Source organism: Rhinopithecus roxellana, chromosome 10 (genome assembly GCF_007565055.1).
Source record: "Rhinopithecus roxellana isolate Shanxi Qingling chromosome 10, ASM756505v1, whole genome shotgun sequence".
In the NCBI taxonomy this organism is placed as follows: domain Eukaryota; kingdom Metazoa; phylum Chordata; class Mammalia; order Primates; family Cercopithecidae; genus Rhinopithecus; species Rhinopithecus roxellana.
The window spans coordinates 61,666,826-61,692,750 of record NC_044558.1 but is presented as its reverse complement, the minus strand read 5'-3'; the positions used below and the strand labels follow the sequence as shown (position 1 = coordinate 61,692,750).

Here is a 25,925-nt window from a genome sequence, read left to right as displayed (position 1 = left end):
CTTGTCCCATTCATGTCCCTTACAGCAGCCTCTTTTCTCCCACTCTTAAGATCTAATCCAGGACCATGCATTATATTTAGTTATCTTGTCTTCAGTCTCCAATCTGGAGCAGTTCTTCAATTTTTCTTTGAATTTCATGGCATTAATATTTTTCTTTTCTTCTCTCTCTCTTTTCCTTTCCTTTCCTTTCCTTTCCCTTTCCCTTTCCCTTTCCCTTTCCCTTTCCCTTTTCCTTTTCCTTTCCTTTCCTTTCCCCTTTCCTTTCCCCTTTCCTTTCCCCTTTCCTTTCCCCTTTCCTTTCCCCTTTCCTTTCCCCTTTCCTTTCCCCTTTCCTTTCCCTTTCCTTTCCCTTTCCTTTCCCCTTTCCTTCCTTTCCTTTCCTTTTCCTTTTCCTTTTCCTTTTCCTTTTCCTTTCCTTTCCTTTCCTTTCTCTCTCTCTTTCTTTCTTTCTTTCTTTCTTTCTTTCTTTTTTTCTTTCTGTCTGTCTTTTTTTTTTTTTTTTGAGATGGAATCTCACTCCGTCACCAGGCTGGAGTGCAGTAAGTGGTGCGATCTTGGCTCACTGCAACCTCTACCTCCTGAGTTCAAGCGATTCTCCTGCCTCAGCCTCCCGAGTAGCTGGGACTACAGGCGCGTGCCACCATGGCCAGCTAATTTTTGTATTTTTATTAGAGACAGGTTTCACCATGTTGGCCAGGATGGTCTTGATCTCTTGACCTTCTGATTCACCTGCCACGGCCTCCCGAAGTGCTGGCATTACAGGTGTGAGCCACTGTGCCTGGCCGATGTTTTTTAATAAATACAGGCCAGTTATTTTGCAGATTGTCCTTCAATTTGTTTGGTGTTTCCTTATGATTAGATTCATATTATGCAGTTTTGGCAGGAATACTATTGTAAATGATGTTGTGTCTTAGTTAAGTATTTCAGGAGCCACCTGATGTTCATTTGCCTTATTAATAGTGCTGATAACTTTGGTCACTTGGTTAAGGTGGTTTTTGCTAGTTTTCTCCACTGTAAAGTTTCCCCCTTCTCAAATACATTTTGTTTTTCAAAAAATTTATTTCACCACTGCTTAGATGGTGTTTACTATGTACCAAGCACTATTCTAAGTGCATTATAGATATTAATTCTTTAAATAGTGTAATAAATGATCATTGTTTTCTAATTGGGCTACAGTGTATCTTATACCTTTCTATTTCCTCCTTACTGCCACATTCCTGGCTGAAGCCCTCTTCAACTCTGGCTTGGATTAGTACTTATTTCTAAGTAATAGTACCTCTTTCCTGAGTTAATTGTTCTAATTTTTTTTTTTTTTTTTTGAGACGGAGTCTCGCTCTGTTGCCCAGGCTGGAGTGCAGTAGCCAGATCTCGGCTCACTGCAAGCTCCGCCTCCTGGGATTACGCCATTCTCCTGCCTCAGCCTCCCGAGTAGCTGGGACTACAGGCGCCCGCCACCTCGCCTGGCTAGTTTTTTGTATTTTTTAGTAGAGACGGGGTTTCACCGTGTTGGCCAGGATGGTCTTGCTCTCCTGACCTCGTGATCCGCCCGTCTCGGCCTCCCAAAGTGCTGGGATTACAGGCTTGAGCTACCGCGCCCGGCCCAATTCTAATTTTTTAAATCTGCTATTCATCAAATTGCACTTGTATTCTCAAGTACTGTAATCCATCAATATCTCTTCTCGTTCAGACCTTCAATCTTTATTTCTCCTTGTTGGTTTCTGCCCTCTTTCCTAAAAACATGTTCCTTCAATCCTAAAAATAGCTTCTTATTTTCTCCTTAAGTGGACTGTCTTCCCCCTCTTTTAGAAAGAGAAGTAGATAATGTTCTTTTCTTCTGCTTCTTTATTAGTCCACTTAACAGCAATCTGACTTTCTTTCACAACTCTACTGAATCTCTTTGCCAATTTCCTTTCAAAATCCAGTTACCTTTTTTCTTTCATAGTTGAGATTTTATTGGTTGTACTGAAGATCAGTACACATTCAGTTGTCCACAATTCTTAACGTATGTACAGAAAATCTAAAAAGCCATGTGTTACAATTCTGTTTCAAACAGTTATTTGCAGTCACTTAAAATTTGGAGGCAAATTTTCCTTAAGAGGATATCAAGTTCCAGTATCTTCAGATTTTGATAAGCCTTTGATTACAGGCGTCAGCCACTGCACCCAGCCATATACCATTACTTTTTGTATATTGGTTTAATTATTAGACCTTGCTGAACTAATGTTTTAGTCCTTAGCGGTATTTTTGGTGTGTGTGTATATGTGTTTGGATTCCTTAGGATTTTCTGTATATGGGTCATGTTATCTTTGAATAAAGACATTTTACTTCTTCCTTTCCAATTGTGATGCCTTAACTTCTTTTCTTTCTTCCGTATTGCACTGACAAGATCTTTCAGTATGTTGTTGAAAACAAGTGGTGAGCGTGTGCATTCTTGTTTTTTCTGATCTAAGGAAGAAAATATTTTGTCTTTTACTATGAAGTATGATATTAGTTGTAGGTTTTTCATAGATGGCCTTTATAAAGGTAAGAACATTTTCCCTTTTTTAAAAACCATGAATGGATATGGGTGTGTGAAAATGCTTTTTCTGTATCTATTGAGATGATCATGTGACTTTTATCATTTATTTGATTGATATTGTGTGTTACATTAATTGGTTTTTGCATGTTAAGCCAATCTTCCATTCCTGGATAAGCATCACTTGGTCATGATATTACAATTGTTTTCTATGTTGCTGAATTTGACTTGCATATTTATATATTTCTTTTCTTTCATTTTTTCTTTTTTTGAGACAGCATCTCACTTTGTCACCCAGGCTGGAGTGCAATGGCGTGATCTCGAGTCACTGCAGCCTCAACCCCCCCAGGTTCAACTGATCCTACTCCCTCAGACTCCCAAGTAGCTGGGACTACAGGCGTGTGCTACCACCCCTGGCTAATTTTTTGAAATGTTTTTTGTAGAAACGAAGTTTCACAGTGTTGCCCAGGCTGGTCAAGACTCCTGAGCTCAAGTGATCCGCCTGCCTCGGCCTCCCAAAGTGCTAGGATTATAGACAGGCGTGAGCCATTGTGCCTGGCCTGGCTTGCTAATATTTTGTTAATGATGTATTTCTCCTATATTTATGAGGAATATTGAACTGTAGTTGGGTTTTTTGTTTGTTTGGTTGGTTTTTTTTTTTTTGAGACAGAGTCACACTCTGTAGCCCAAGCTGGAGTGCATTGATGCAGTCTCAGCCCACTGCAACCTCTGCCTCCCGGACTCAAGTGGTTCTTGTGCCTCAGCCCCCTGAGTAGCTGGGACTGCAGGCACACGCCACCACACCCAGCTAATTTTTGTATTTTTAGTAGAAATGGGGTTTCACCATGTTGCCCAAGGTGGTCTCGAACTCCTGAGCTCAGGTGATCTGCTCGCCTTGGCCTCCCAGAGTGCTGGGATTACAGGCATGAGCCACCACACTCAGTGTGATCTGTAGTTTTCTAGTGATGTCTTTGTGTGGTTGCAGTATCAGACAAACATGGGTTGTTTTAGTTTTCGTTGCTACTGTAACAAATTACCACAAACTTAATGATTTAAAGCAACGTGCATGTCTCATCTCAGTTTCTGTAGGTCAGATGTTGGGCACAATGTGGCTCAGATGGTTCTCTACAGGGTCGAAACCAAGGCAAGGTTTTGTTCCTTTCAGGAAGCTCTAGTGAAGAATTCATTTTCAGGCCCAGTCAGGCTGTTGGCAGGATGCAGTTCCATGTGACTGCAGGAACTGAGGTTCCGTTCCTTCCTGGCTGTTGGCCTGGGATTCTTCTCAGCTTGTAGAGGCTATCTGCATTTCCTAGCCTCCTGGCCCCCTTCAAAGCCAGTTACAGCAAGTTAGGTTCCTCTTGCTTCAAATCTGTCTTTCCCCTTTGCCACATCTCCATGATGCATCTTTCTTAGCTCTAACCAGAGAAATTTCTCCCCTCTTAAGGGCTCATGCGATTAGATTGGGCTCATCCAGATAATCCAGACTAATCTCCTTATTTTAAGGTCTGTGATATTAATTATATCTGCAAAGTCCCTTCATAGCAGTACATAGATTATGTTTGATTGAATAATAAGGGGACAGGAATCTTGGGGAGATATCTTTAGAATTCTGCCTACTGCATAGGCATAGGCCTCATAGAATTAATTAGAGAATGTTCTGCTATTTTCTTTTTTTTGTGTGAGACACAGTCTCACTCTGTCACCCAGGCTGGAGTGCAGTGGCACGATCTTGGCTCACTGCAACCCCCGCCTCCCAATTTCAAGCAATTCTCCTGCTTCAGCCTCCCAAGTAGCTAGGATTAAAGTGCCCGCCACCATGCCCGGCTAAGTTTTTGTATTTTTAGTAGAGACGGGGTTTTGCCATGTTGGCCAGGCTGGTCTCGAACTCCTGATTCAGGTGATCCCACCTACCTGGGCCTCCCAAAGTGCTGGGATTACAGGCATGAACCTCTGCACCCAGACTGTTTCTATTTTCTTTTTCTTTTTTTTTTGAGACAGAGTCTCGCTCTGTCTCCAGGTTGGAGTGCAGTGGCGCAATCTCAGCTCACGGCAACCTCCGCCTCCTGGGTTCAAGCGATTCTCTTCCCTCAGCCTCCCGAGTAGCTGGGACTACAGGTGCGCACCACCATGCCTGGCTAATTTTTGCATTTTTAGTAGAAACGGAGTTTCACCATGTTGGCCAGGATGGTCTCAATCTCTTGACCTCATGATCCCCCCACCTCGGCCTCCCAAAGTGCTGGGATTACAGGCGTGAGCCACTGCACCCAGCTTGTTCTTCTATTTTCTAAAAGAGTTTGTGGAGAATTCTATTATTTCTTCTTTAAATATCTGATAAGACACTATCTGGCCTTGTGCTTTTTTTATGTGTGTAGGAGAAGGATTTTAGATTATTAATTCAATTTCTTGATATCTTACCTTTTTAAAGTCAGTGTTGGTAAGGTATGTTTTTCTAGGAATTTGTTCATTTCATCAGAGTTGTCAAGTTTGTGGACATAAAGTTGTTCATAGCATTTCTTCATAATCCCTTGAATTTTTGTAGAGTCTGTAATGATGTCCTTTCTTTTATTCCTGATTTTGGTAAATTGTGTCTTTTTTATTCTGGTCAGCCTATCTATAGGTAAAAGGAACCCCATCCTGGCTAACACAGTGAAACCCTGTCTCTACTAAAAAATACAAAAAACTAGCCGGGCGAGGTGGCGGGCGCCTGTAGTCCCAGCTACTTGGGAGGCTGAGGCAGGAGAATGGCGTAAACCCGGGAGGCGGAGCTTGCAGTGAGCTGAGATCCGGCCACTGCACTCCAGCCTGGGTGACAGAGCGAGACTCCGTCTCAAAAAAAAAAAAAAAAAAAAAAAAGAACCAACTTTTGGTTTTATTGCTTTTCTCTAGTGTTTTTCTGTATACTCTTCGATTGATTGTGGTCTAATCTGTAGTATTTCTTACCTTCTCATTGCTTGGGATTTAGTTGGCTTATCTTTTTCTAATTTCTTAAATTGGAAACTGAAGCTATAGATTGAAGACCTTTCTTCTTTTCTGCTATAGATGTTTTAAGTACCAATTTAGCTATATCCCATAAATTTTGATGTGTTATGTTTTTATTTTCTTTCAGTTCAAAATATTTTCCTTTTAAATTTTTTTTTCTTTGATTCATGGGTTGTTTAGAACTATGTTGTTTATTTGTGACCAGCCCAGGCAACATGGCAAAACCCCATCTCTGCAAAAAATACAAAAATTTTCTGGGTGTGGTGGTGCCCACCTATAGTCCCAACTACTTGGGAGGCTTAGGTGAGAGGATCAGTGAATCATGATCGTGCTGCTGCTGCACTCCACCCTGGGCAACAGTGAGACCCTGTCTCAAAAAAAAAAAAAAGAAAAAAAGAAAAAAAAAGCATGTTCTTTATTTTGAAATGTTTAGAGATTTCCCATACTTCTCTCTGCTCTTCATTTTTATTTAATTCTGTTATTGTTGAACCTACTTTGTATGATTTCAGTCATTTTAAAATTGAGAATTTCTTATGATCTATCATATAATTTAACAAGCTTTCTCTATAAAGGGCCATATAATAAATATTTATGTGCCGTATGGTCTGTGTTGCGGCTATTCATTTCTGCTGTTGTAGTGCTGAAGCCTCCATATACAATACATAAACCAATGGAAATGCCTGTGTTAGCATAAAACTTTATTTATAAAAACAGACAGTAGAGCTGACTTTGGCCCTTGGGGATATAGTCTGTCCTTGAGGATGTTCTGGTTGTGCTTGAAGAGAATATATATTCTTTTCTTGTTGGATGGAGGAGTATTACTGATTTTCTGTCTGGGGTTTTTTTTTTTTTTTTTTTTTCCTGAGACGGAGTCTCGCTCTGTCGCCCAAGCTGGAGTGCAATGGCACCATCTCAGCTCACTGCAATCTCTGCCTCACAGGTTCAAGCAATTCTCCTGCCTCAGCCTCCTGAGTAGCTGGGGTTACAGGCATGTGCCACCACACCTGGCTAATTTCCGTATTTTTAGTAGAGACGGGGTTTCACCGTGTTGGTTAGGCTGGTCTTGAACTCCTGACCTCATGATCCGCCTGCCTCGGCCTCCCAAAGTGCTGGGATTACAGGCGTGAGCCACTGCACCCGGCCCAGTCTGGGTTTTTAATCAGTGTATTAGTTTGTTCCCACACTGCAAATAAAGACATATCCGAGACTGGGTAATTTATAAAGGAAAGAGGTTTGACTCACAGTTCCACATGGCTGGGGAGGCCTCACATTCATGACGGAAGGTGAATGAGGAGCAAAGTCATATCTTACATGAAAGGAGGCAAGAAAGCTTGTGCAGGGGAACTCCCATGTATAAAACCATCAGATCTCTTGAGACTTATTCACTACCGTGAGAACAGTGTGGGGGAAACTGCCCCATGATTCAGTTATCTCCACCTGGCCCCACCCTTGACACTTGGGGATTATTACAATTCAAGGTGAGTTTTGGGTGGGGACACAGCCAAACCATATCAATCAGTTTCTGAGAGTGGGATACTTAAGTCTTTATCATTGTTGAACTCTTTATTCTTTCTGCCAATTTTTGCTGCATGTATTTTAGGTCTTATTGTTTGGTGGATATATATTTATAATTGTTCTATGTTTCTGATGTCATGACTCTCTTATAATGATTTCTCTCTGTCTCTAATATTATTTTATCTGATACTAAGCCCTTTTATTATTGGTTTGCATGATACATGTTTTTTCATTCTTTAACTTTCAATCTCTCTGTGTTTGAATCTGTAGTGCTTTTTGTAGATGGCATACAGTTGGATCTTGTTTTTCTAGCCACTCTAGCAATTTCTGTCTTTTGAGTTTAGTCTTTTTTTGATATGGAGTTTCACTCTTGTTGCCCAGGCTGGAGTGTAATAGTGCAAGCTCGGCTCTCTGCAACCTCTGCCTCCTGGGTTCAAGCGATTCTCCTGCCTCAGCCTCCTGAGTAACTGGGATTACAGGCATGCGTCGCCATGCCTGGCTAATTTTTGTATTTTTAGTAGAGACAGGGTTTCTCCATGTTGGTCAGGCTGGTCTCAAACTCCTCCACCTGCCTTGGCCTCCCAAAGTGCTGAAATTACAGGTGCAAGCTACTGTGTTGGCCTGTTTTTTTGTTTTTTTGTTTGTTTGTTTTTGAGATGGAGTCTCACTCTGTTGCTCAGGCTTGAGTGCAGTTACACCATCTCGGCTCACTGGAACCTCCGCCTCCTGGACTCAAGTGATTCTCCTGCCTCTGCCTCCCGAGTAACTGGGATTACAGGCACCTGCCTCTGTGCCCAGCTAATATTTTTTGTATTTTTAGTAGAGATGGGATTCTGCCATGTTGGCTAGGCTTGTCTCTAACTCCTGACCTCAGGTGATCCACCTGCCTCAGCCTCCCAAAGTGCTGGGGTTACAGGCGTGAGCCACTGTGCCCGGCCAGGTATTTGTTTTTTTTTTTTTTTTTTTTTTTGTCTATCTCTTGGCTTTTTCTGTTTGCTTGTACCTCTTTTGCTTTATTTTATGTTTAATAGTTTTTTTTTTAAGCGTATGGTTATTTTGTTGCTTTTGTGTTTTGTTTTTACTATTTTTGAGTTGTTTTCTTAGTACTTGCTCTGGCCCTTATAATAAGCATCTTAACTTATAGGCCAATTTAACTAAATTAGTGCTAATTTAATTCTGTAATATAGCTTCTTTCCCCTTTTATGCAATTGTTTTCATGTTTATTATATCTATATTTGCTATAAACCCAATAATTCAGTATTGTTATTAATCTTGTATTACATAAAGCAGTAATAATTACTTAAATTCTTTTAAAAATTTAAGAGAAGGAAATTTAAAAATATATACTTTAGTTAAATTATTTTCAGTAGAAACAGAGTCGTGCTATGTTGCCCAGGCTGGCCTTGGCCTCCCAAACTATTGGGATTATAGGTGTGAGCCATTGCACCTGTCCAAAAATACTTATTTTATATTTACCTACATATTTGCTTTTCCTAGTGTTCTTTGTTTCTTCGGGTACAGTCAGGTTACCATCTGTTTCTTTGGGTACAGTCAGGTTACCTTTCAACTTGAGAGAATTCCTTTGGAATTTCTTGTAAGTCAGGTTTGCAAGCAATGGATTCCCTGTAAGTCTTTGAAATGTCTTTATTTCACCTTCATTTTTGAAAGATAGCTTTGCTGGATATGAAATTCTTGGTTGCCAGTTTTTTTTTTCTTTTAGCACTTTGAATGTCATTTCCTGCCTTCTGGCTTCTTTTGCTTCTGATGAGAAGTCAGCTGTTAATGTTGTTGCCTCCCTGTACATGATGAAGTATTGTTTTCATTTTTGTTCTTGCTGCTTTCAAGATTTTCTGGTTGTGGCTTTAATCAGTTTCACTATGATATGTCTAGATGTGGATCTCTTTGTGTGTATTGCAGCTACAGTTCACTGAGCTTCCTGACTCTGTAAATACATTTTTTAAAAATCAAGTTGTAAATTGTTTTTGGTCACTGGTTTTGTCCTCTTTCACATCACTTCTTCTGGGGCTTCTAATTTGTGTATGGTGGTATACTTGACATTGCTCCACACACTTCTGAGACTGTTTTACTTTTTAAAAAATTTTTTACTTTTTGTTTGTTTGTTTAAGAGATAGGGTCTTGCTTTGTTTCCTAGACTCATGGCTGATTGCAACCTTGACCTTCTGAGCTCAAGCCCTCCTCCTACCTTAGCCTCCCAAGTAGCTGGGGCTACAGGTGTGCGCCACCACACCTGGCCGATTTTTAATTTCTTATAGAGACAGTGTCTTGCTGTGTTGCCTAGGCTGGTCTTATACTCCTGGCCTCAAGCGATACTCTATTCTGGCCTCCCAAAATGCTGGAGTTACAGGCATGAGCCACTGCACCTGGCTTGTATTTCTTCATTGTTTTTTCTCTCGTTTCTTCAAGTTAGATAATTTCTATTGTCCTTTCTTCAAGTTTTCTGATTTTTTTCTTCCACTCCAGTATTCATCTTCAGAATTTTGATTTGGTTGTCTTTTTTTATTTTCCAAATTTATTTGTGCCCTGTTTATATCATGGTTCTCTTTATTTTTTATTTTTTTACTGTGGTTCTCTTTAAAAATAATTTCTATCTCTTCATTAAGATTTTCTTTTTGTTTGAGGCATTGTTCTCATATTTTTTTAGTCCTTTAAAGAAATTTGGAGTCTTTGCAAAGTGTAGCATTTGGGCCTACTCAGGGGCATTTCCAACTCCATGTTGTTTTTTCTCATGCATTTGGGTCACATTTTCCTGCATTTTTGAATGTCTCATAACTTTTTGTTGAAACTGGACATTTTACCTACTATATTGTAGCAACTTTGATTTCTGGATTTTTCCTCCTGAGGGTTGTCATTGCTTTATTGTTTTTATTTTTTAAGTAACTTTCCTGGACTAAATCTGTGGAATCTTTTTCTCACTGTGGTATGTGGCTGCTGGTTGCTAATGTCTCTGCTCAGTTTTTGTATGTTTTTTTAAAATTATTTTTTAAAATCCGTTTGGGCTGGGTGCAGTGCGTCAGGCCTGTAATCCTAACACTTTGGGAGGCCAGGGCGGGAGGATTGCTTGAGGCCAAGGGTTTAAGACCAGCCTGGGCAACATAGTAAGACCCTGTCTCTGCAGAAAATAAAAGAAGTTAGCTGGGTATGGTGGTGTGTGCCTGTAGTTGCAGCCACCTAGCAGGCTGAGACAGAAGAATTGCTTGAGCCCAGGAGTTTGAGGTTGCAGTGAGTTATGATTGTGCCACTGCCTGGGCAACAGAGGAAGACCCTGGCTCTAAAAAAGACAAAATCCAAGCACGGGACACAGAATTGCAGCAAATAGCATTCTTTTTTTTTTTGAGATGGAGTCTTGCTCTGTCACCCAGGCTGGAGTACAGTGGCATGGTCTCGGCTCACTGCAAGCAAGCCGGGTTCACACCATTCTTCTGCCTCAGCCTCCTGAGTAGCTGGGACTACAGGCACCCGCCACCACTCCTGACTATTTTTTTTTTTTTTTGTATTTTTAGTGGAGATGGGCTTTCACCGTGTTAGCCAGGATGGTCTCGATTTACTGACCTCGTGATCCACCCACTTCGGCCTCCCAAAGTACGGGGATTACAGGCATGAGCCACTGCACCCAGCCACTAAGTAGCTAACCAGATATTAGAACGTCCACCCTTCTTTGTGACACCTGAGCTCACAAGTGCACTCTGCTTCCAAGTACTCCTGCAGACTACACCACAAGCCTGTCTGTATTCTCAAGCCATCCACTTCAGTTCATGTGACCACACTTGCATGTCAGCAACAGAAGAGAGCACACATCATATAGCATTTACAGCAGTTGTCAGAGAGGTAGGGGAAATACAAGTATTGGTTCACTTAATACATTCAACTAATGTGGGCTATCTAAGAACAAAACTCACTTAAAGTTTTCCAACAGATGTAGATGTTCTTTGAATACAAAAAACATTCACAAATCTTCTGCTGTTATTGCTCTCTGCATACCTCCTCACCAAAGCCTCAGAATTGAGAGACACATATCACCAGGTTAAAAAATATCCATTATGGGTCAGGCATGGTGACTCAAGCCTATAATCCTAGCACTTTGGGAGGCTGAGGCAGGAGGATTGCTTGAGCCTAGGAGTTGGAGACCAGACTGTGCAACATGAAGTGAATCCCTGTCTCTACAAAAGATAAAAAAAATTAGCCAGGCGTGGTGGTGCGACTCAGGAGGCTGAGGTGGGAGGATCATCTGAGCCTAGGAGGTAGAGGTTGCAGTGAGCCAAGACCACACGCTGCACTCCAGCTTGCGTGACAGAGTGAGGCTCTGTCTTAAAAAAAAAAGAAAAAGTCTTTTCCGCACCACCAAGTTTCGTCATGTGCTCTTACCTCTCCTCGTTCATGTTAGCCTTTCATGTCTCAGCACCACCATCAATCGCACATGAAGTTTCAAAAGTACACATAGCCTTTACCCTTGCCTTCGTAGCATTGATATGATTTCATAAACTAAAGGATCTGCTCAGTTTTTACTGTTTTTGTTTTAATTAAAAAAAAACTTTAAAGTCTGGCTTGCTGAAGTTACATCTGTATCTATTATCCTACTGGTCAGTTAGCGATTGGTTAAAGGTTGTACTAAAACACCATGAGCCAGTAAAGCTTGCACTCTCTGCCTGTAGATCTTTGTGTGATGGTGACTGCCTTCAAAGCTCATAATTTTTACTTTCCACTGGGCCTTTTTAAGTCTTTGCTGCTGCTATGTGTACGCTTATGGTCAGCCAGAGGTGTGTGGATAGTTTGGACCTTCTCCAATATCTGCATCATGAATGTGTGGAACATTTACCAAGGTCCCCTGTAGTCTTTGTTTTCTGACACAGGGTCTCGCTCTGTTGCTTAGGCTAGAGTTCAGTGGCACAGTCATGGCTCACTGCAGCCTCAACCTCCCAGGCTCAAGCAGTGCTCCCATTTTAGCCTTCCGCGTAGCTGGGACCACAAGTGTGTGCTACCATCCCTGGCTAATTTTTTAATTTTATTTTTTGTCGAGGTGGGATCTTACTCTGTTGCCAGGCTATGTTTGTTTGTTTGTTTGTGACTGGGTCTTGTTCTGTTGCCTAGGCTGATGTGCAGTGGCAGTCATGGCGCACTGCAGCCTCGACCTCCTGGGCTCAAGCCGTCCTCCCACCTCACCCTCCTGTGTAGCTGGGAGTACAGGCACACATCACCATGCCCAGCTAATTTTTGTATTTTTTGTAGAGACACAGTCTTGCTATGATGCCCTGGCTGGTCTCGATCTCCTGGGCTAAAGCAATCCCCCCTCCTTGGCCTCCCAAAGTGCTGAGACTACAGGCATGAGCCATGGTGCCCAGGTCCCTTAGTCTTGTTTCTGGATTTCCCTTTTAAATTTCTATCTAATCTCCTGTTCTGTTGCTTGCACCAGCCATGACAGCAACCTCAGGCTAGCTGAGCCCTTGGTCTTGCTTGTTTGCCACCAAGAAAGCGAACTGTTACCGCCTGTAGGCATGGGGTTTTTCTGTGCTTTGCTTTACAAGTCAGCCCCCTCTGTCAGTGAAGCTCCTGGTTTTCATGGCTTTCCCTACCTTGGTAGAACTACCTTTCCCACTCATTTAGGGGTATGTCATGGGAGCAGCCATAGATTGCCACTGTTCTTACCACAGGTTCAGTAGGTTTCTTGAGAATAACCACAGAGAAGATAACATTTGAAAAAAGACCTGAAGGAGATTGAGGAAGTATTCCATGTAGATAACTGTGGGAAATAACATTCCTGGCAGAGGGAACACCTTCAGGGCCCTAAGGTGAGAGCATATCTAGAGTGTAAAAGGGATGATAAAGAGACTCCAATGTGGCTCCAGTGGAGTAAAGGTAAAGGAAGGACATCAGAACAGACAAGACCGCTTAGGCCACTGTAAGGACTGGCTTTTATTTTAAATGAAATGGGGAGCTTCCCGAGAGCTTTCAGCAGCAGAAGTGGGACATATGCTGTCTTATAATTTTAATAGCGGCCATAGTGAAATAGAAGTGAGAATGGCAGAATAGAAGACTCAGGATGAGAGATTCTCGTAATTTCGACAAGGGTAGTAGCAGTGGAGGTGGTGAGAAGTGGTTCGACTCTGGATGTATTTTAAAGGTGGAACAGATGGGATTCTTCTGATGGATTGGAGGTGGTGGGGAATGAACAGATTCAGGTCTTTATTGAAAGGGAAATTTCCGGCCGGGCGCGATTGCTCAAGCCTGTAATCCCAGCACTTTGGGAGGCCGAGACGGGTGGATCACGAGGTCAGGAGATTGAGACCATCCTGACCTACACGGTGAAACCCCGTCTCTACTAAAAAATACAAAAAATTAGCCGGGCGAGATGGCGGGCGCCTGTAGTCCCAGCTACTCGGGAGGCTGAGGCAGGAGAATGGCGTAAACCCGGGAGGCGGAGCTTGCAGTGAGCCGAGATTGTGCCACTGCACTCCAGCCTGGGCGACAGAGCGAGACTCTGTCTCAAAAAAAAAAAAAAAAGAAGAAGAAAGGGAAATTTCCTGTTTATTATCTGTAAATGATTTTTCTGTTCCCTTTATTGAGTCCTATTTTTTTTTTTTTTTTTTTTGAGATGGAGTCTCACTCTGTCACCTGGCTGGAGTGCAGTAGCGTAATCTCAGCTCACTGCAACCTCCACCTCTCGGGTTCAAGCGATTCTCTTGTCTCAGCTTCCTGAGTAACTGGGACTACAGGCACGTGCCACCATGCCTGGATAATTTTTTGTATTTTTAGTAGAGACGGGTTTCACCATGTTAGCCAGGATGATCTCGATCTCCTGACCTTGTGATCCACCCACCTTGGCCTCCCAAAGTGCTGGGATTACAGGCTTGAGCCACTGCGCCTGGCCAAGTCCTATAATTTTTAAGTCCTTGTATTGATTCCAGTTACTCTTAGATTGGATCATTTTTTGTTCCCTAATGTTCTATTATAATTGCTTTTCTCTGTTTTTTTCTTCTGAAGGGTTTGTTTCATTCCATTCATTCTATTTTCATCTGTGTCTATTCTGTTTCTTGCTATTTCTGACTTATTGGATCCATAATTTTTTTCCAGTTTTTCTTTAACTTTGCAATCAGATTTATTTTTCTTCTATTTTTATCATTTTGTTGTTGTTGTTGTTGTTGAGACAGAGTCTCGCTCTGTTGCCCAGGCTGGAGTGCAGTGGCCGGATCTCAGCTCACTGCAAGCTCCGCCTCCCAGGTTTACGCCATTCTCCTGCCTCACCCTCCCAAGTAGCTGGGACTACAGGCCACCTCACCCGGCTAGTTTTTTGAATTTTTTTAGTAGAGACGGGGTTTCACTGTGTTAGCCAGGATGGTCTTGATCTCCTGACCTTGTGATCTGCCCGTCTTGGCCTCCCAAAGTGCTGGGATTACAGGCTTGAGCCACCGTGCCCGGCCTATGTTATAGGTTTTTTTTTTTTTTTTTTATACTTTAAGTTCTAGGGTATATGTGCACAATGTGCAGGTTTGTTACTTATGTATACTTGTGCCACGTTGGTGTGCTGCACCCATCAACTCGTCAGCACCCATCAACTCATCATTTACATCAGGTACTAACTCCCGATGCCATCCCTCCCCCTCCCCCCTCCCCATAATAGGCCCAGGTGTGTGATGCTCCCCTTCCAGAGTCCAAGTGATCTCATTGTTCAATTCCCACCTATGAGTGAGAACATGCGGTGTTTGGTTTTCTGTTCTTGCGATAGTTTGCTGAGAATGATGGTTTCCAGCTGCATCCGTGTCCCTACAAAGGACATGAACTCATCCTTTTTTATGGCTGCATAGTATTCCATGGTGTATATGTGCCACATTTTCTTAATCCAGTCTGTCACTGATGGACATTTGGGTTGATTCCAAGTCTTTGCTATTGTGAATAGTGCTGCAATAAACATACATGTGCATGTGTCTTTATAGCAGCATGATTTATAATCCTTTGGGTATATAGCCAGTAATGGGATGGCTGGGTCATATGGTACATCTAGTTCTAGATCCTTGAGGAATCGCCATATTGTTTTCCACAATGGTTGAACCAGTTTACAATCCCACCAACAGTGTAAAAATGTTCTATTTCTCCACATCCTCTCCAGCACCTTTTGTTTCCTGACTTTTTAATGATTGCCATTCTAACTGGTGTGAGATGGTATCTCATTATGGTTTTGATTTGCATTTCTCTGATGGCCAGTGATGACGAGTATTTTTTCGTGTGTCTGTTGGCTGTATGCATGTCTTCTTTTGAGAAATGTCTGTTCAATCCTTTGCCCACTTTTTGATGGGGTTGTTTGTTATTTTCTCGTAAATTTGTTTGAGTTCCTTGTAGGTTCTGGATATTAGCCCTTTGTCAGATGAGTAGATTGCAAACATTTTCTCCCATTCTGTAGGTTGCCTGTTCACTCTGATGGTAGTTTCTTTTGCTGTGCAGAAGCTCTTTAGTTTAATTAGATCCCATTTGTCAATTTTGGCTTTTGTTGCCATTGCTTTTGATGTTTTAGACATGAAGTCCTTGCCCATGCCTATGTCCTGAATGGTATTACCTAGGTTTTCTTCTAGGATTTTTATGGTTTTAGGTCTAACATTTAAGTCTCTAATCCATCTTGAATTAATTTTTGTATAAGGAGTAAGAAAAGGATCCAGTTTCAGCTTTCTACTTATGGCTAGCCAATTTTCCCAGCACCATTTATTAAATAGGGAATCCTTTCCCCATTTCTTGTTTTTGTCAAGTTTGTCAAAGATCAGATGGCTGTAGATGTGTGGTATTATTTCTGAGGGCTCTGTTCTGTTCCATTGGTCTGTATCTCTGTTTTGGTACCAGTACCATGCTGTTTTGGTTACTGTAGCCTTGTAGTATAGTTTGAAGTCAGGTAGCGTGATGCCTCCAGCTTTGTTCTTTTGACTTAGGATTGTCTTGGCAATGCGGGCTCTTTTGTAGTTCCATATGAACTTTAAAGCAGTTTTTTCCAATTCTGTGAAGAAAGTCATTGGCAGCTTGATGGGAATGGCATTGAATCTATAAATTACCTTGGGCAGTATGGCCATTTTCACAATATTGATTCTTCCTAACCATGAGCATGATATGTTCTTCCATTTGTTTGTGTCCTCTTTTATTTCACTGAGCAGTGGTTTGTAGTTCTCCTTGAAGAGGTCCTTTACATCCCTTGTAAGTTGGATTCCTAGGTATTTTATTCTCTTTGAAGCAGTTGTGAATGAGAGTTCATTCATGATTTGGCTCTCTGTTTGTCTGTTACTGGTGTATAAGAATGCTTGTGATTTTTGTACATTAATTTTGTATCCTGAAACTTTGCTGAAGTTGCTTATCAGCTTAAGGAGATTTTGGGCTGAGACAATGGGGTTTTCTAAATATACAATCATGTCATCTGCAAACAGGGACAATTTGACTTCTTCTTTTCCTAACTGAATACCCTTTATTTCTTTCTCTTGCCTGATTGCCCTAGCCAGAACTTCCAACACTATGTTGAATAGGAGTGGTGAGAGAGGGCATCCCTGTCTTGTGCCAGTTTTCAAAGCGAATGCTTCCAGTTTTTTCCCATTCAGTATGATGTTGGCTGTGGGTTTGTCATAAATAGCTCTTATTATTTTGAGATACATTCCATCAATTCCAAATTTATTGAGAGTTTTTAGCATGAAGGGCTGTTGAATTTTGTCAAAGGCCTTTTCCGCATCTGTTGAGATAATCATGTGGTTTTTGTCTTTGGTTCTGCTTATATGCTGGATTACATTTATTGATTTGTGTATGTTGAACCAGCCTTGCATCCCAGGGATGAAGCCCCTTTGATCATGGTGGATAAGCTTTTTGATTTGCTGCTGGATTCGGTTTGCCAGTATTTTATTGAGGATTTTTGCATCGATGTTCATCAGGGATATTGGTCTAAAATTCTCTTTTTTTGTTGTGTCTCTGCCAGGCTTTGGTATCAGGATGATGTTGGCCTCATAAAATGAGTTAGGGAGGATTCCCTCTTTTTCTATTGATTGGAATAGTTTCAGAAGGAATGGTACCAGCTCCTCCTTGTACTTGTGGTAGAATTCGGCTGTGAATCCGTCTGGTCCTGGGCTTTTTTTGGTTGGTAGGCTATTAATTATTGCCTCAATTTCAGAGGCTGCTATTGGTCTATTCAGGGATTCCACTTCTTCCTGGTTTATTCTTGGGAGAGTGTAAGTGTCCAGGAAATGATCCCTTTCTTCTAGGTTTTCTAGTTGATTTGTGTAGAGGTGTTTATAGTATTCTCTGATGGTAGTTTGTATTTCTGTGGGGTCGGTGGTGATATCCGTTTTATCATTTTTTATTGCATCTATTTGATTCTTCTCTCTTTTCTTCTTTGTCTTGCTAGTGGTCTGTCAATTTTGTTGATCTTTTCAGAAAACCAGCTCCTGGATTCATTGATTTTTTTGGAAGGTTTTTTGTGTCTCTATCTCCTTCAGTTCTGCTCTGATCTTAGTTATTTGTTGCCTTCTGCTAGCTTTTGAATGTGTTTGCTCTTACTTCTCTAGTTCTTTTAATTGTGATGTTAGGGTGTCAATTTTAGATCTTTCCTGCTTTCTCTTGTGGGCATTTAGTGCTATAATAATTTCCCTCTACACACTGCTTTAAATGTGTCCCAGAGATTCTGGTAAGTTGTATCTTTGTTCTCATTGGTTTCAAAGAACATCTTTATTTCTGCCTTCATTTCATTATGTACCTAGTAGTCATTCAGGAGCAGGTTCAGTTTCCTTGTAGTTGAGCGGTTTTGATTGATTTTCTTAGTCCTGAGTTCTAGTTTGATTGCACTGTGGTCTGAGAGACAGTTTGTTATAATTTCTGTTCTTTAACATTTGCTGAGGAGTGCTTTACTTCCAACTATGTGGTCAATTTTGGAATAAGTGCGATGTGGTGCTGAGAAGAATGTATATTCTGTTGATTTGGGGTGGAGACTTCTGTAGATGTCTATTAGGTCCGCTTGGTTCAGAGTTGAGTTCAATTCCTGGGTATGCTTGTTAACTTTGTGTCTCGTTGATCTGTCTAATGTTGGCAGTGGGGTGTTGAAGTCTCCCATTATTATTGTATGGGAGTCTAAGTCTCTTTGTAAGTCTCTAAGGACTTGCTTTATGAATCTGGGTGCTCCTGTATTGGGTGCATATACATTTAGGATAGTTAGCTCTTCCTGTTGAATTGATTCCTTTACCATAATGGAATGGCCTTCTTTGTCTCTTTTGATCTTTGATGGTTTAAAGTCTGTTTTATCAGAGACTAGGATTGTAACCCCTACTTTTTTTTGTTCTCCATTTGCTTGGTAGATCTTCCTCCATCCCTTTATTTTGAGCCTATGTGTGTCTCTGCATGTGAGATGGGTCTCCTGAATACAGCAAACTGATAGGTCTTGACTCTTTATCCATTTGCCAGTCTGTATCTTTTAATTGGACCATTTAGTCCATTTACATTTAAGGTTAATATTGTTATGTGTGAACTTGATCCTGTCATTGTGATATTAGCTGGTTATTTTGCTCGTTAGTTGATGCAGTTTCTTCCTAGCATCGATGGTCTTTACATTTTGGCATGTTTTTGCAATGGCTGGTACTGGTTGTTCCTTTCCATGTTTAGTGCTTCCTTCAGGATCTCTTATAGGGCAGGCCTGGTGGTGACAAAATCTCTAAGCATTTGCTTGTCTGTAAAGGATTTTATTTCTCCTTCACTGATGAAACTTAGTTTGGCTGGATATGAAATTCTGAGTTGAAAATTCTTTTCTTTAAGAATGTTGAATATTGGCCCCTACTCTCTTCTGGCTTGTAGAATTTCTGCTGAGAGATCTGCTGTTAGTCTGATGGGCTTCCCTTTGTGGGTAACCCGACCTTTCTCTCTGGCTGCCCTTAACGTTTTTTCCTTCATGTCAACTTTGGTGAATCTGACAATTATGTGTCTTGGAGTTGCTCTTCTCAAGGAGTATCTTTGTGGCGTTCTTTTTATTTCCTGAATTTGAATGTTGGCCTGCCTTACTAGGTTGGGGAAGTTCTCCTGGATGATATCCTGAAGAGTGTTTTCCATGTTGATTCCATTTTTCCCCCTCACTTTCAGGCACTCCAATCAGACGTAGATTTGTTCTTTTCACATAATCCCATATTTCTTGGAGGCTTTGTTCATTTCTTTTTCCTTTTTTTTCTCTAGACTTCTCACTTCATTTCATTCATTTGACCTTCAATCAGTGATACTCTTTCTTCCAGTTGATCGAGTCGGTTACTGAAGCTTGTGCATTTGTCACATATTTCTCGTGTCATGGTTTTTATCTCTGTCAGTTCGTTTATGGCCTCCTTCTCTGCATTGATTATTCTAGTTATCCATTCTTCCATTCTTTTTTCAAGATTTTAATTTCTTTGCACTGGGTATGTAGTTCCTTTTTTAGCTCTGAGAAGTTTGAGCAACTGAAGCCTTCTCCTCTCAACTTGTCAAAGTCATTCTCTATCCAGCTTTGATCCGTTGCTGGTGATGAGCTGCGTTCCTTTGGAGGGGGAGATGCACTCTGATTTTTTGAATTTCCAGCTTTTCTGCCCTGCTTTTTCCCCATCTTTGTGGTTTTATCTGCCTTTGGTCTTTGACACTGTGATGTACTGATGGGATTTTGGTGTGGGTGTCCTTTCTGTTTGTTAGTTTTCCTTCTAACAGTAAGGCTTCTCAGCTGTAGGTCTGTTGGAGATTGCTTGAGGTCCACTCCAGACACTGTTTGCCTGGGTATCAGCAGCAGAGGCTGCAGAAGATAGAATATTGCTGAACAGCAAGTGCTGCTGTCTGATTCTTGCTCTGGAAGCTTCGTCTCAGGGGTGTACCCCGCCGTGTGAGGTGTGAGGTGTTGGTCTGCACCTAGTGGAGGATGTTTCCCAGTTAGGCTACTCAGGGGTCAGGGACCCACTTGAGCAGGCAGTCTGTCCGTTCTCAGATCTCAGCCTCCGTGCTGGGAGATCCACTGCTCTCTTCAAAGCTGTCAGGCAGAGTCATTAACATCTGCAGAGGTTTCTGCTGCTTTTTGTTAACTGTGCCCTGTCCCCAGAGGTGGAGTCTACAGAGACAGGCAGGCCTCCCTGAGCTGTGGTGTGCTCCACCCAGTTAGAGCTTCCCTGAGGCTTTGTTTACCTACTGAAGCCTCAGCAATGGCAGGCACCCCTACCCCAGCCTCGCTGCCGCCTTGCAGTTAGATCTCAGACTGCTGTGCTAGCAATGAGGGAGGCTCCGTGGGCATGGAACCCTCTGGGCCAGGTGTGGGATATAATCTCCTGGTGTGCCATTTGCTAAGACTCTTGGTAAAGCACAGTATTAGGGTGGGAGTTACCCGATTTTCCACGTGTTGTGTGTCTCAGTTTCCCTTGGCTAGGAAAAGGGATTCCCTTCTGCTTTGCACTTCCCAGGTGAGGCGATGCCTCGCCCTGCTTCAGCTCTCGCTGGTTGGGCTGCACCAGCTGACCAGCACTAATTGTCCAGCACTTCCCAGTGAGATGAACCTGGTACCTCAGTTGAAAATGCAGAAATCACCCATCCTCTGTGTCGCTCGCTCTGGGAGCTGGAGGCTGGAGCTGTTCCTATTCGGCCATCTTGCTCCCGACTTATAGTTTTTTTAAAAATTCAACTTGAATTCACATTCTTATTTGAAATATTCAAATAAGTATTCTAGGTGGAATCTGCTTTTGGTTTGAGGGCTTATATTGTTTTCCAGATTGGGTTCTTCATCTGTTGCATGGAAATTTCTTCTCTCATTGTATTTCTCTTTTTTTTATAGTAGGTTTGATAGTTGCTTTGTCATTTTTGTTTATCTTCTTCATGTTACATGTGGATAGCTCTGTTTACACCTTTTTGTTTGTAGCTACAGAGTATAGATGAAATATCCTTGATATGTTTCCAGTCTTCTTTGGGACCTATCTCACCCACCCCTGCTCATCCACTATGGTTAGTTGTCGATTGTTGCTTTCATCCTCTTTTCATTTTTCTTCTTCTTTTTCTTTTCTTTTTTTGACATGGAGTTTTGCTCTTGTTGCCCAGGCTGGAATGCAGTGGTGTGATCTTGGCTCACTGCAACCTCCACCTCCCGGGTCCAAGCAATTCTCCTTCTTCAGCCTCCCGAGTAGCTAGGATTACAGGCATGCACCACCATGCCCAGCTAATTTTGTGTTTTTAGTAGAGGTGGGGTTTCACCATGTTGGTCTGACTGGTCTACCTCAGGTGATCCACCTGCTTCGGCCTCCCAAAGTGCTGGGATTACAGGCATGGGCCACCATGCCTGGCCTCATCCTCTTTAACCTGAGGACATGTGCTGTTGAGAAACTTACCACTGAAGGGTTCAGTTATTTTTGGCAGATCTGAGTTCTGTTCTTTTTTCTAAAATCTTTTTAAGTGTGCCATATCCAGGGGTATATTCCATGTATTTCCGTGGGCTTTGGCTAGTTCTCTCAACTTGGCTCAGTGTTCTGGAAGATGGTAAGTTTCAAATACTCACACTGCTTTTCCTGAGGTCCCGCTGTGGTTTGTAGAAGTTCTTAATCTTGATGGAATATTTTTAAAACTTTCACAGAATTGCCTCTTGACTCTTCAGTCTCCTCTTTTCAAATTGGAAAATATTTCATATAAGTGTACTCTCCTTTCCTTCTTGCATTTCATTTTGTAAATGTTTTTCCAGTCAGGTGTCTAGGTATAAGAGTTCTATCATCCTATGCTTTAAAAAATTATTATTTTTCGGCCGGGCTCAGTGGCTCATGCCTGTAATCCCGGCACTGTGGGAGGCTGAGGCAGGTGGATCACGAGGTCAGGAGATCGAAACCATCCTGGCTAACGTGGTGAAACCCTGTCTCTACTAAAAATACAAAAAAGTAGCCGGGCGCAGTGGCAGGCACCTGTAGTCCCAGCTACTCAGGAGGCTGAGGCAGGAGGGTGGCATGAACCCTTAGGTGAAGCTTGCAGTGAACCGAGATCGCGCCACTGCACTCCAGCCTGGGCCAAAGAGCAAGACTCCGTCTCAAAAAAAAAAAAAAAATTTCAGCTAGACATGATGGCTCATGCCTGTAATCCCACACTTTAGGAGGCCGAAGCAGATGGATTACTGGAGGTCAGGACTTCAAGACCAGCCTGGCCAACATGGCGAAACCCTGTCTCTACTAAAAATGCAAAAATTAGTCGGGTGTGGTGGCAGGTGCCTGTAGTCCTAGCTCGTTGGGAGGCTGAGACAGGATAATCACTTGAACCCAGGAGGCGAAGGTTGCAGTGAGCCAAGATGGCACCATTGCACTCCAGCCTGGGCAACAAGAGCATGACTCTGTCTCTAGAGAAAAAAAAAAAAATTGGCCGTGCGCGGTGGCTCATGTCTGTAATCCTAGCACTTTGGGAGGCTGAGGCGGGCAGATCACTTGAGGTCAGGAGTTCAAGGCTAGCCTGGCCAACATGGTGAGCCCCCATCTCTACTAAAAATACAAAAATTAGCTGGACGTGGTGGCGGATGCCTATAATCCCACCTACTCGGGAGGCTGAGGCAGGAGAATCACTTGAACCTGAGAGGTGGAGTTTGCAGGTTCCATCCCCTTATTTATTTATTTATTTATTTATTTATTTATTTATTTATTTATTTAAATTATCAGCCCATCTCTGCTGGCAGGAACTTATGTTTTTTTTACCCAGGAATATTGGGCATGTATCTTTAAAATGTTTACTAATATAGAAAAACAACATTTGTATGTTTGTAATTTAAAGGAGCTTCCTGCAGTATGGACTAATCTCATTTTGATGTTTCAGTTTTCCATGTTAAAATTCCTTTGCACTTCCCTCCTTTCGTGTGAAAAAACATTTTAAATGGTTTGTTTTCAAGGCATGATAAATCTAAGTACTGGCAGCTGGCCTGCAAATGTAACAAACCACACAGCTCATGCGCCTAGGAGGTCACAGTAAGTGAACCGAATGTAGAGGAGGGTTCCGCCCATAAAAGGGAAGAAAGTTTCGTTATTGAGAAATCAGAACTTAAGAGGGGAAGGGGATGGGGTATAACCTTATAAGGGAGATAATAAACTTTGGCAACATCCGGGAAGATTGTCACCCCACAGTACTTAACCATTGAGGAACTGGCGGAGGGACTTGTACGCTAAGAGATAAATTACCTGTTGTGACTGTCCCAGTGTGCCTACCCACCAAACACCTGATCTTGCAAGACCATTATTATTATTATTTACTTATTTATTTTTTGTCACCCAGGCTGGAGTGCAATGGCACGATCTTGGCTTACCACAACCTTCGCCTCCCTGGTTCAAGCGATTCTCCTGCCTCAGCCTCCTAAGTAGCTGGGATTACAGGCATGCACCACTACGCCCAGCTAATTTTGTAGTTTTGGTAGACACGGGGTTTCTCCATGTTGGTCAGGCTGGTCTTAAACTCCCAACCTCAGGTGATCTGCCTGCCTCAGCCTCCCGAAGTGCTGGGCTTACAGGCATGAGCCACTCCACCTGGCTAGACCATTATTAAAAAGTCTCACATTTGCTGTTTTTCGAGCCTCTAAGTCCATTCTTTGGGTTTGTACGGTGAGTGTGTTTCTCAACATTTCACATCCCACCCCCATATATTTTTTACAACTGTATTTGAGCTGGGAAACCTGAGAAGAGGTTAGATATAAGAAATTCTAGGCCAGGCGCGATGGCTCAATCCTGTAATCCCAGCACTTTGGGAGGCCAAGACAGGCAGATCATGAGGTCAGGAGATCGAGACCATCCTGGCTAACACGGTGAAACCCCGTCTCTACTAAAAAAATACAAAAAACTAGCCAGGCGAGGTGGTGGGCGCCTGTAGTCCCAGCTACTCAGGAGGCTGAGGCAGGAGAATGGCGTAAACCTGGGAGGCGGTGCTTGCAGTGAGCCAAGATCCAGCCACTGCACTCCAGCCTGGGCGACAGAGCGAGACTCCGTCTCAAAAAAAAAAAAAAAAAAAAAAAGAAAAGAAATTCTAGGCTCACACCTGTAATCCCAGCACTTTCGGAGGCCAAGGCCGGCAGATCACGAGGTCAGGAGTTCGAGACCAGCCTGGTCAAGAGACCAGCCTGGCTAATATGGTGAAACACCATCTCTACTAAAAAAAAAAAAAAAAAAATACAAAAAATTAGCCAGGTGTGGTGGTGGGTGCCTGTAATTCCAGCTACTCAGGACGCTGAGGCAGGAGAATCGCTTGAACCTGGGAGGCGGAGGTTGCAGTGAGCCGAGATCACACCATTGCACTCCAACCTGGGCAACAAGAGCGAAACTCCATCTCAAACAAAAAACAAAAAGAAATTCTAGAGGAAGAGAATAGACCCTTGATTTGGATGGGAAGATCAGATGGCTCATGCCTATATAATCCCAGAACTTTAGGAGGCCAAAGCAGATGGATCACGAGGTGAAGAGATAGAGACCGTCCTGATCAATATGGTGAAACCCCGCCTCTACTAAAAATACAAAAATTAGCTGGGCGTGGTGTTGCACGCCTGTAGTCCCAGCTACTCGGGAGGCTGAGGCAGGAGAATCACTTGAACCTGGGAGGCAGAGGTTGCAGTGAGACAAGATCACGCCGCTGCACTCCAGCCTGGCGACAGAGCAAGACTTCATCTCAAAAAAAAAAAAAAGAAAGAAAGATCTTGGGGAGTGGTAAGAGTTAACATTTCAGTTTGCGAAGCAGAGATGGGGATATTTTAGATGGATACAAAAGATAAGAAGACTAAGAGAACATACTTTCTAAACTAAGGGGATAATCTGATTCTAAGATTAAGTTTTCTTAAGAAAAATTCTGCTTTTCAGCAGCTACATTGTTTCTATAGTACTTAAAACTAGTTTTGTACAGAGAAATACAAAAGAAACCTTGTGGATATCTCAGAAATTTTATACAGATAGTCATTACTGTAATAGTATATGTGTGTGTTTTTCCCTCCAGAATCTCCCTGGAAAAGAAGACATGAATATCTGCAATGATACTTCCTGATAAGAAGTCGATACAAGAAAAGGAAAGGAGATTGACAGCTAGTGAGCAGAATTTCCAACAGCAGGATTTCGTATTTTTTGCTTCCAACTGCACACTTCCATTGCCCACTTTTGAATCAGAGATACCTACACAAAATCCAGACAAGGCAAAAGGATACTTTTCTTGTATATTTTTTGAGAAATATACATCTAATAAAATCTAAGAAACGACTATGTCCAGGAAACAGAGCCAGAAGGGTAAGATACATGTGGGCATAAATTGTTAAAAGCATAGTTATAACGATCCCCATTTATAGCTGTATATTTAAAAACTGTCCTAATGTGTTTTGAATGGTTTTACAAGTATTTATGGATATTAGATTATAGCTTTGTGTATTACCAGTCTGAGAATTAATTCATATAACAATAGCTTTTCTACTCACACAAACTTATCAAATTGTGATATACTATCTTGAAGATGCATTTTTGAATACTGAACATATGTTAGGGAGATGTGGTTAAGAGGGCTAGCTTGTTGCAGGATGTTCTATGTTGTTTGAGTTGACATTTTTCTAGAGAAAGGCAGCGGAGCAAGAGTAAATGCTTCTGGTTTTTGTTTCCTTCTTTAGCTTTCCTTCCGGGATTGTTCCTCTAGCTTCTTATCTAAAGTGAAATACAGGGTGCAAAAAGTCAGGGGGTAGAAGGGTAGTTATAATGGAGGGAAGGACAACAAAGATTCTGCAAAACCTTTTTCTACTTTTCTAGAAAGCAGCAAAAATTTAAAGGGACAAAGTGAACAATAGCACTAGAACTATTGTACATAACTGGTATATATTGATTAAAAGAATGCTCATAGATATCCTGGCATTTTCCCCTCATTCAATTTAATTTCCAGTTCAAAGTTAATGTTCTTTAATTCAAAACAAAGCTTCATAGATACAGGTCTCACATGTTAA

General features: G+C 42.0%; 1 protein-coding gene across 9 annotated transcripts in view; it reads left to right on the top strand.

The window, feature by feature from the left end:
• Positions 1-25,925, top strand: part of SPATS2 (spermatogenesis associated serine rich 2) — a 167,630-nt gene that overhangs the window by 63,030 nt on the left and 78,675 nt on the right. For all 9 annotated transcript variants that reach the window (XM_030939259.1, XM_030939266.1, XM_030939261.1 and 6 more), the window contains one exon: positions 24,944-25,227. In XM_030939259.1, coding sequence (XP_030795119.1) covers positions 25,203-25,227 — 25 coding nt within the window. In that variant the 5' untranslated portion in view covers positions 24,944-25,202. The remainder of the gene's footprint in view (positions 1-24,943; positions 25,228-25,925) is intronic.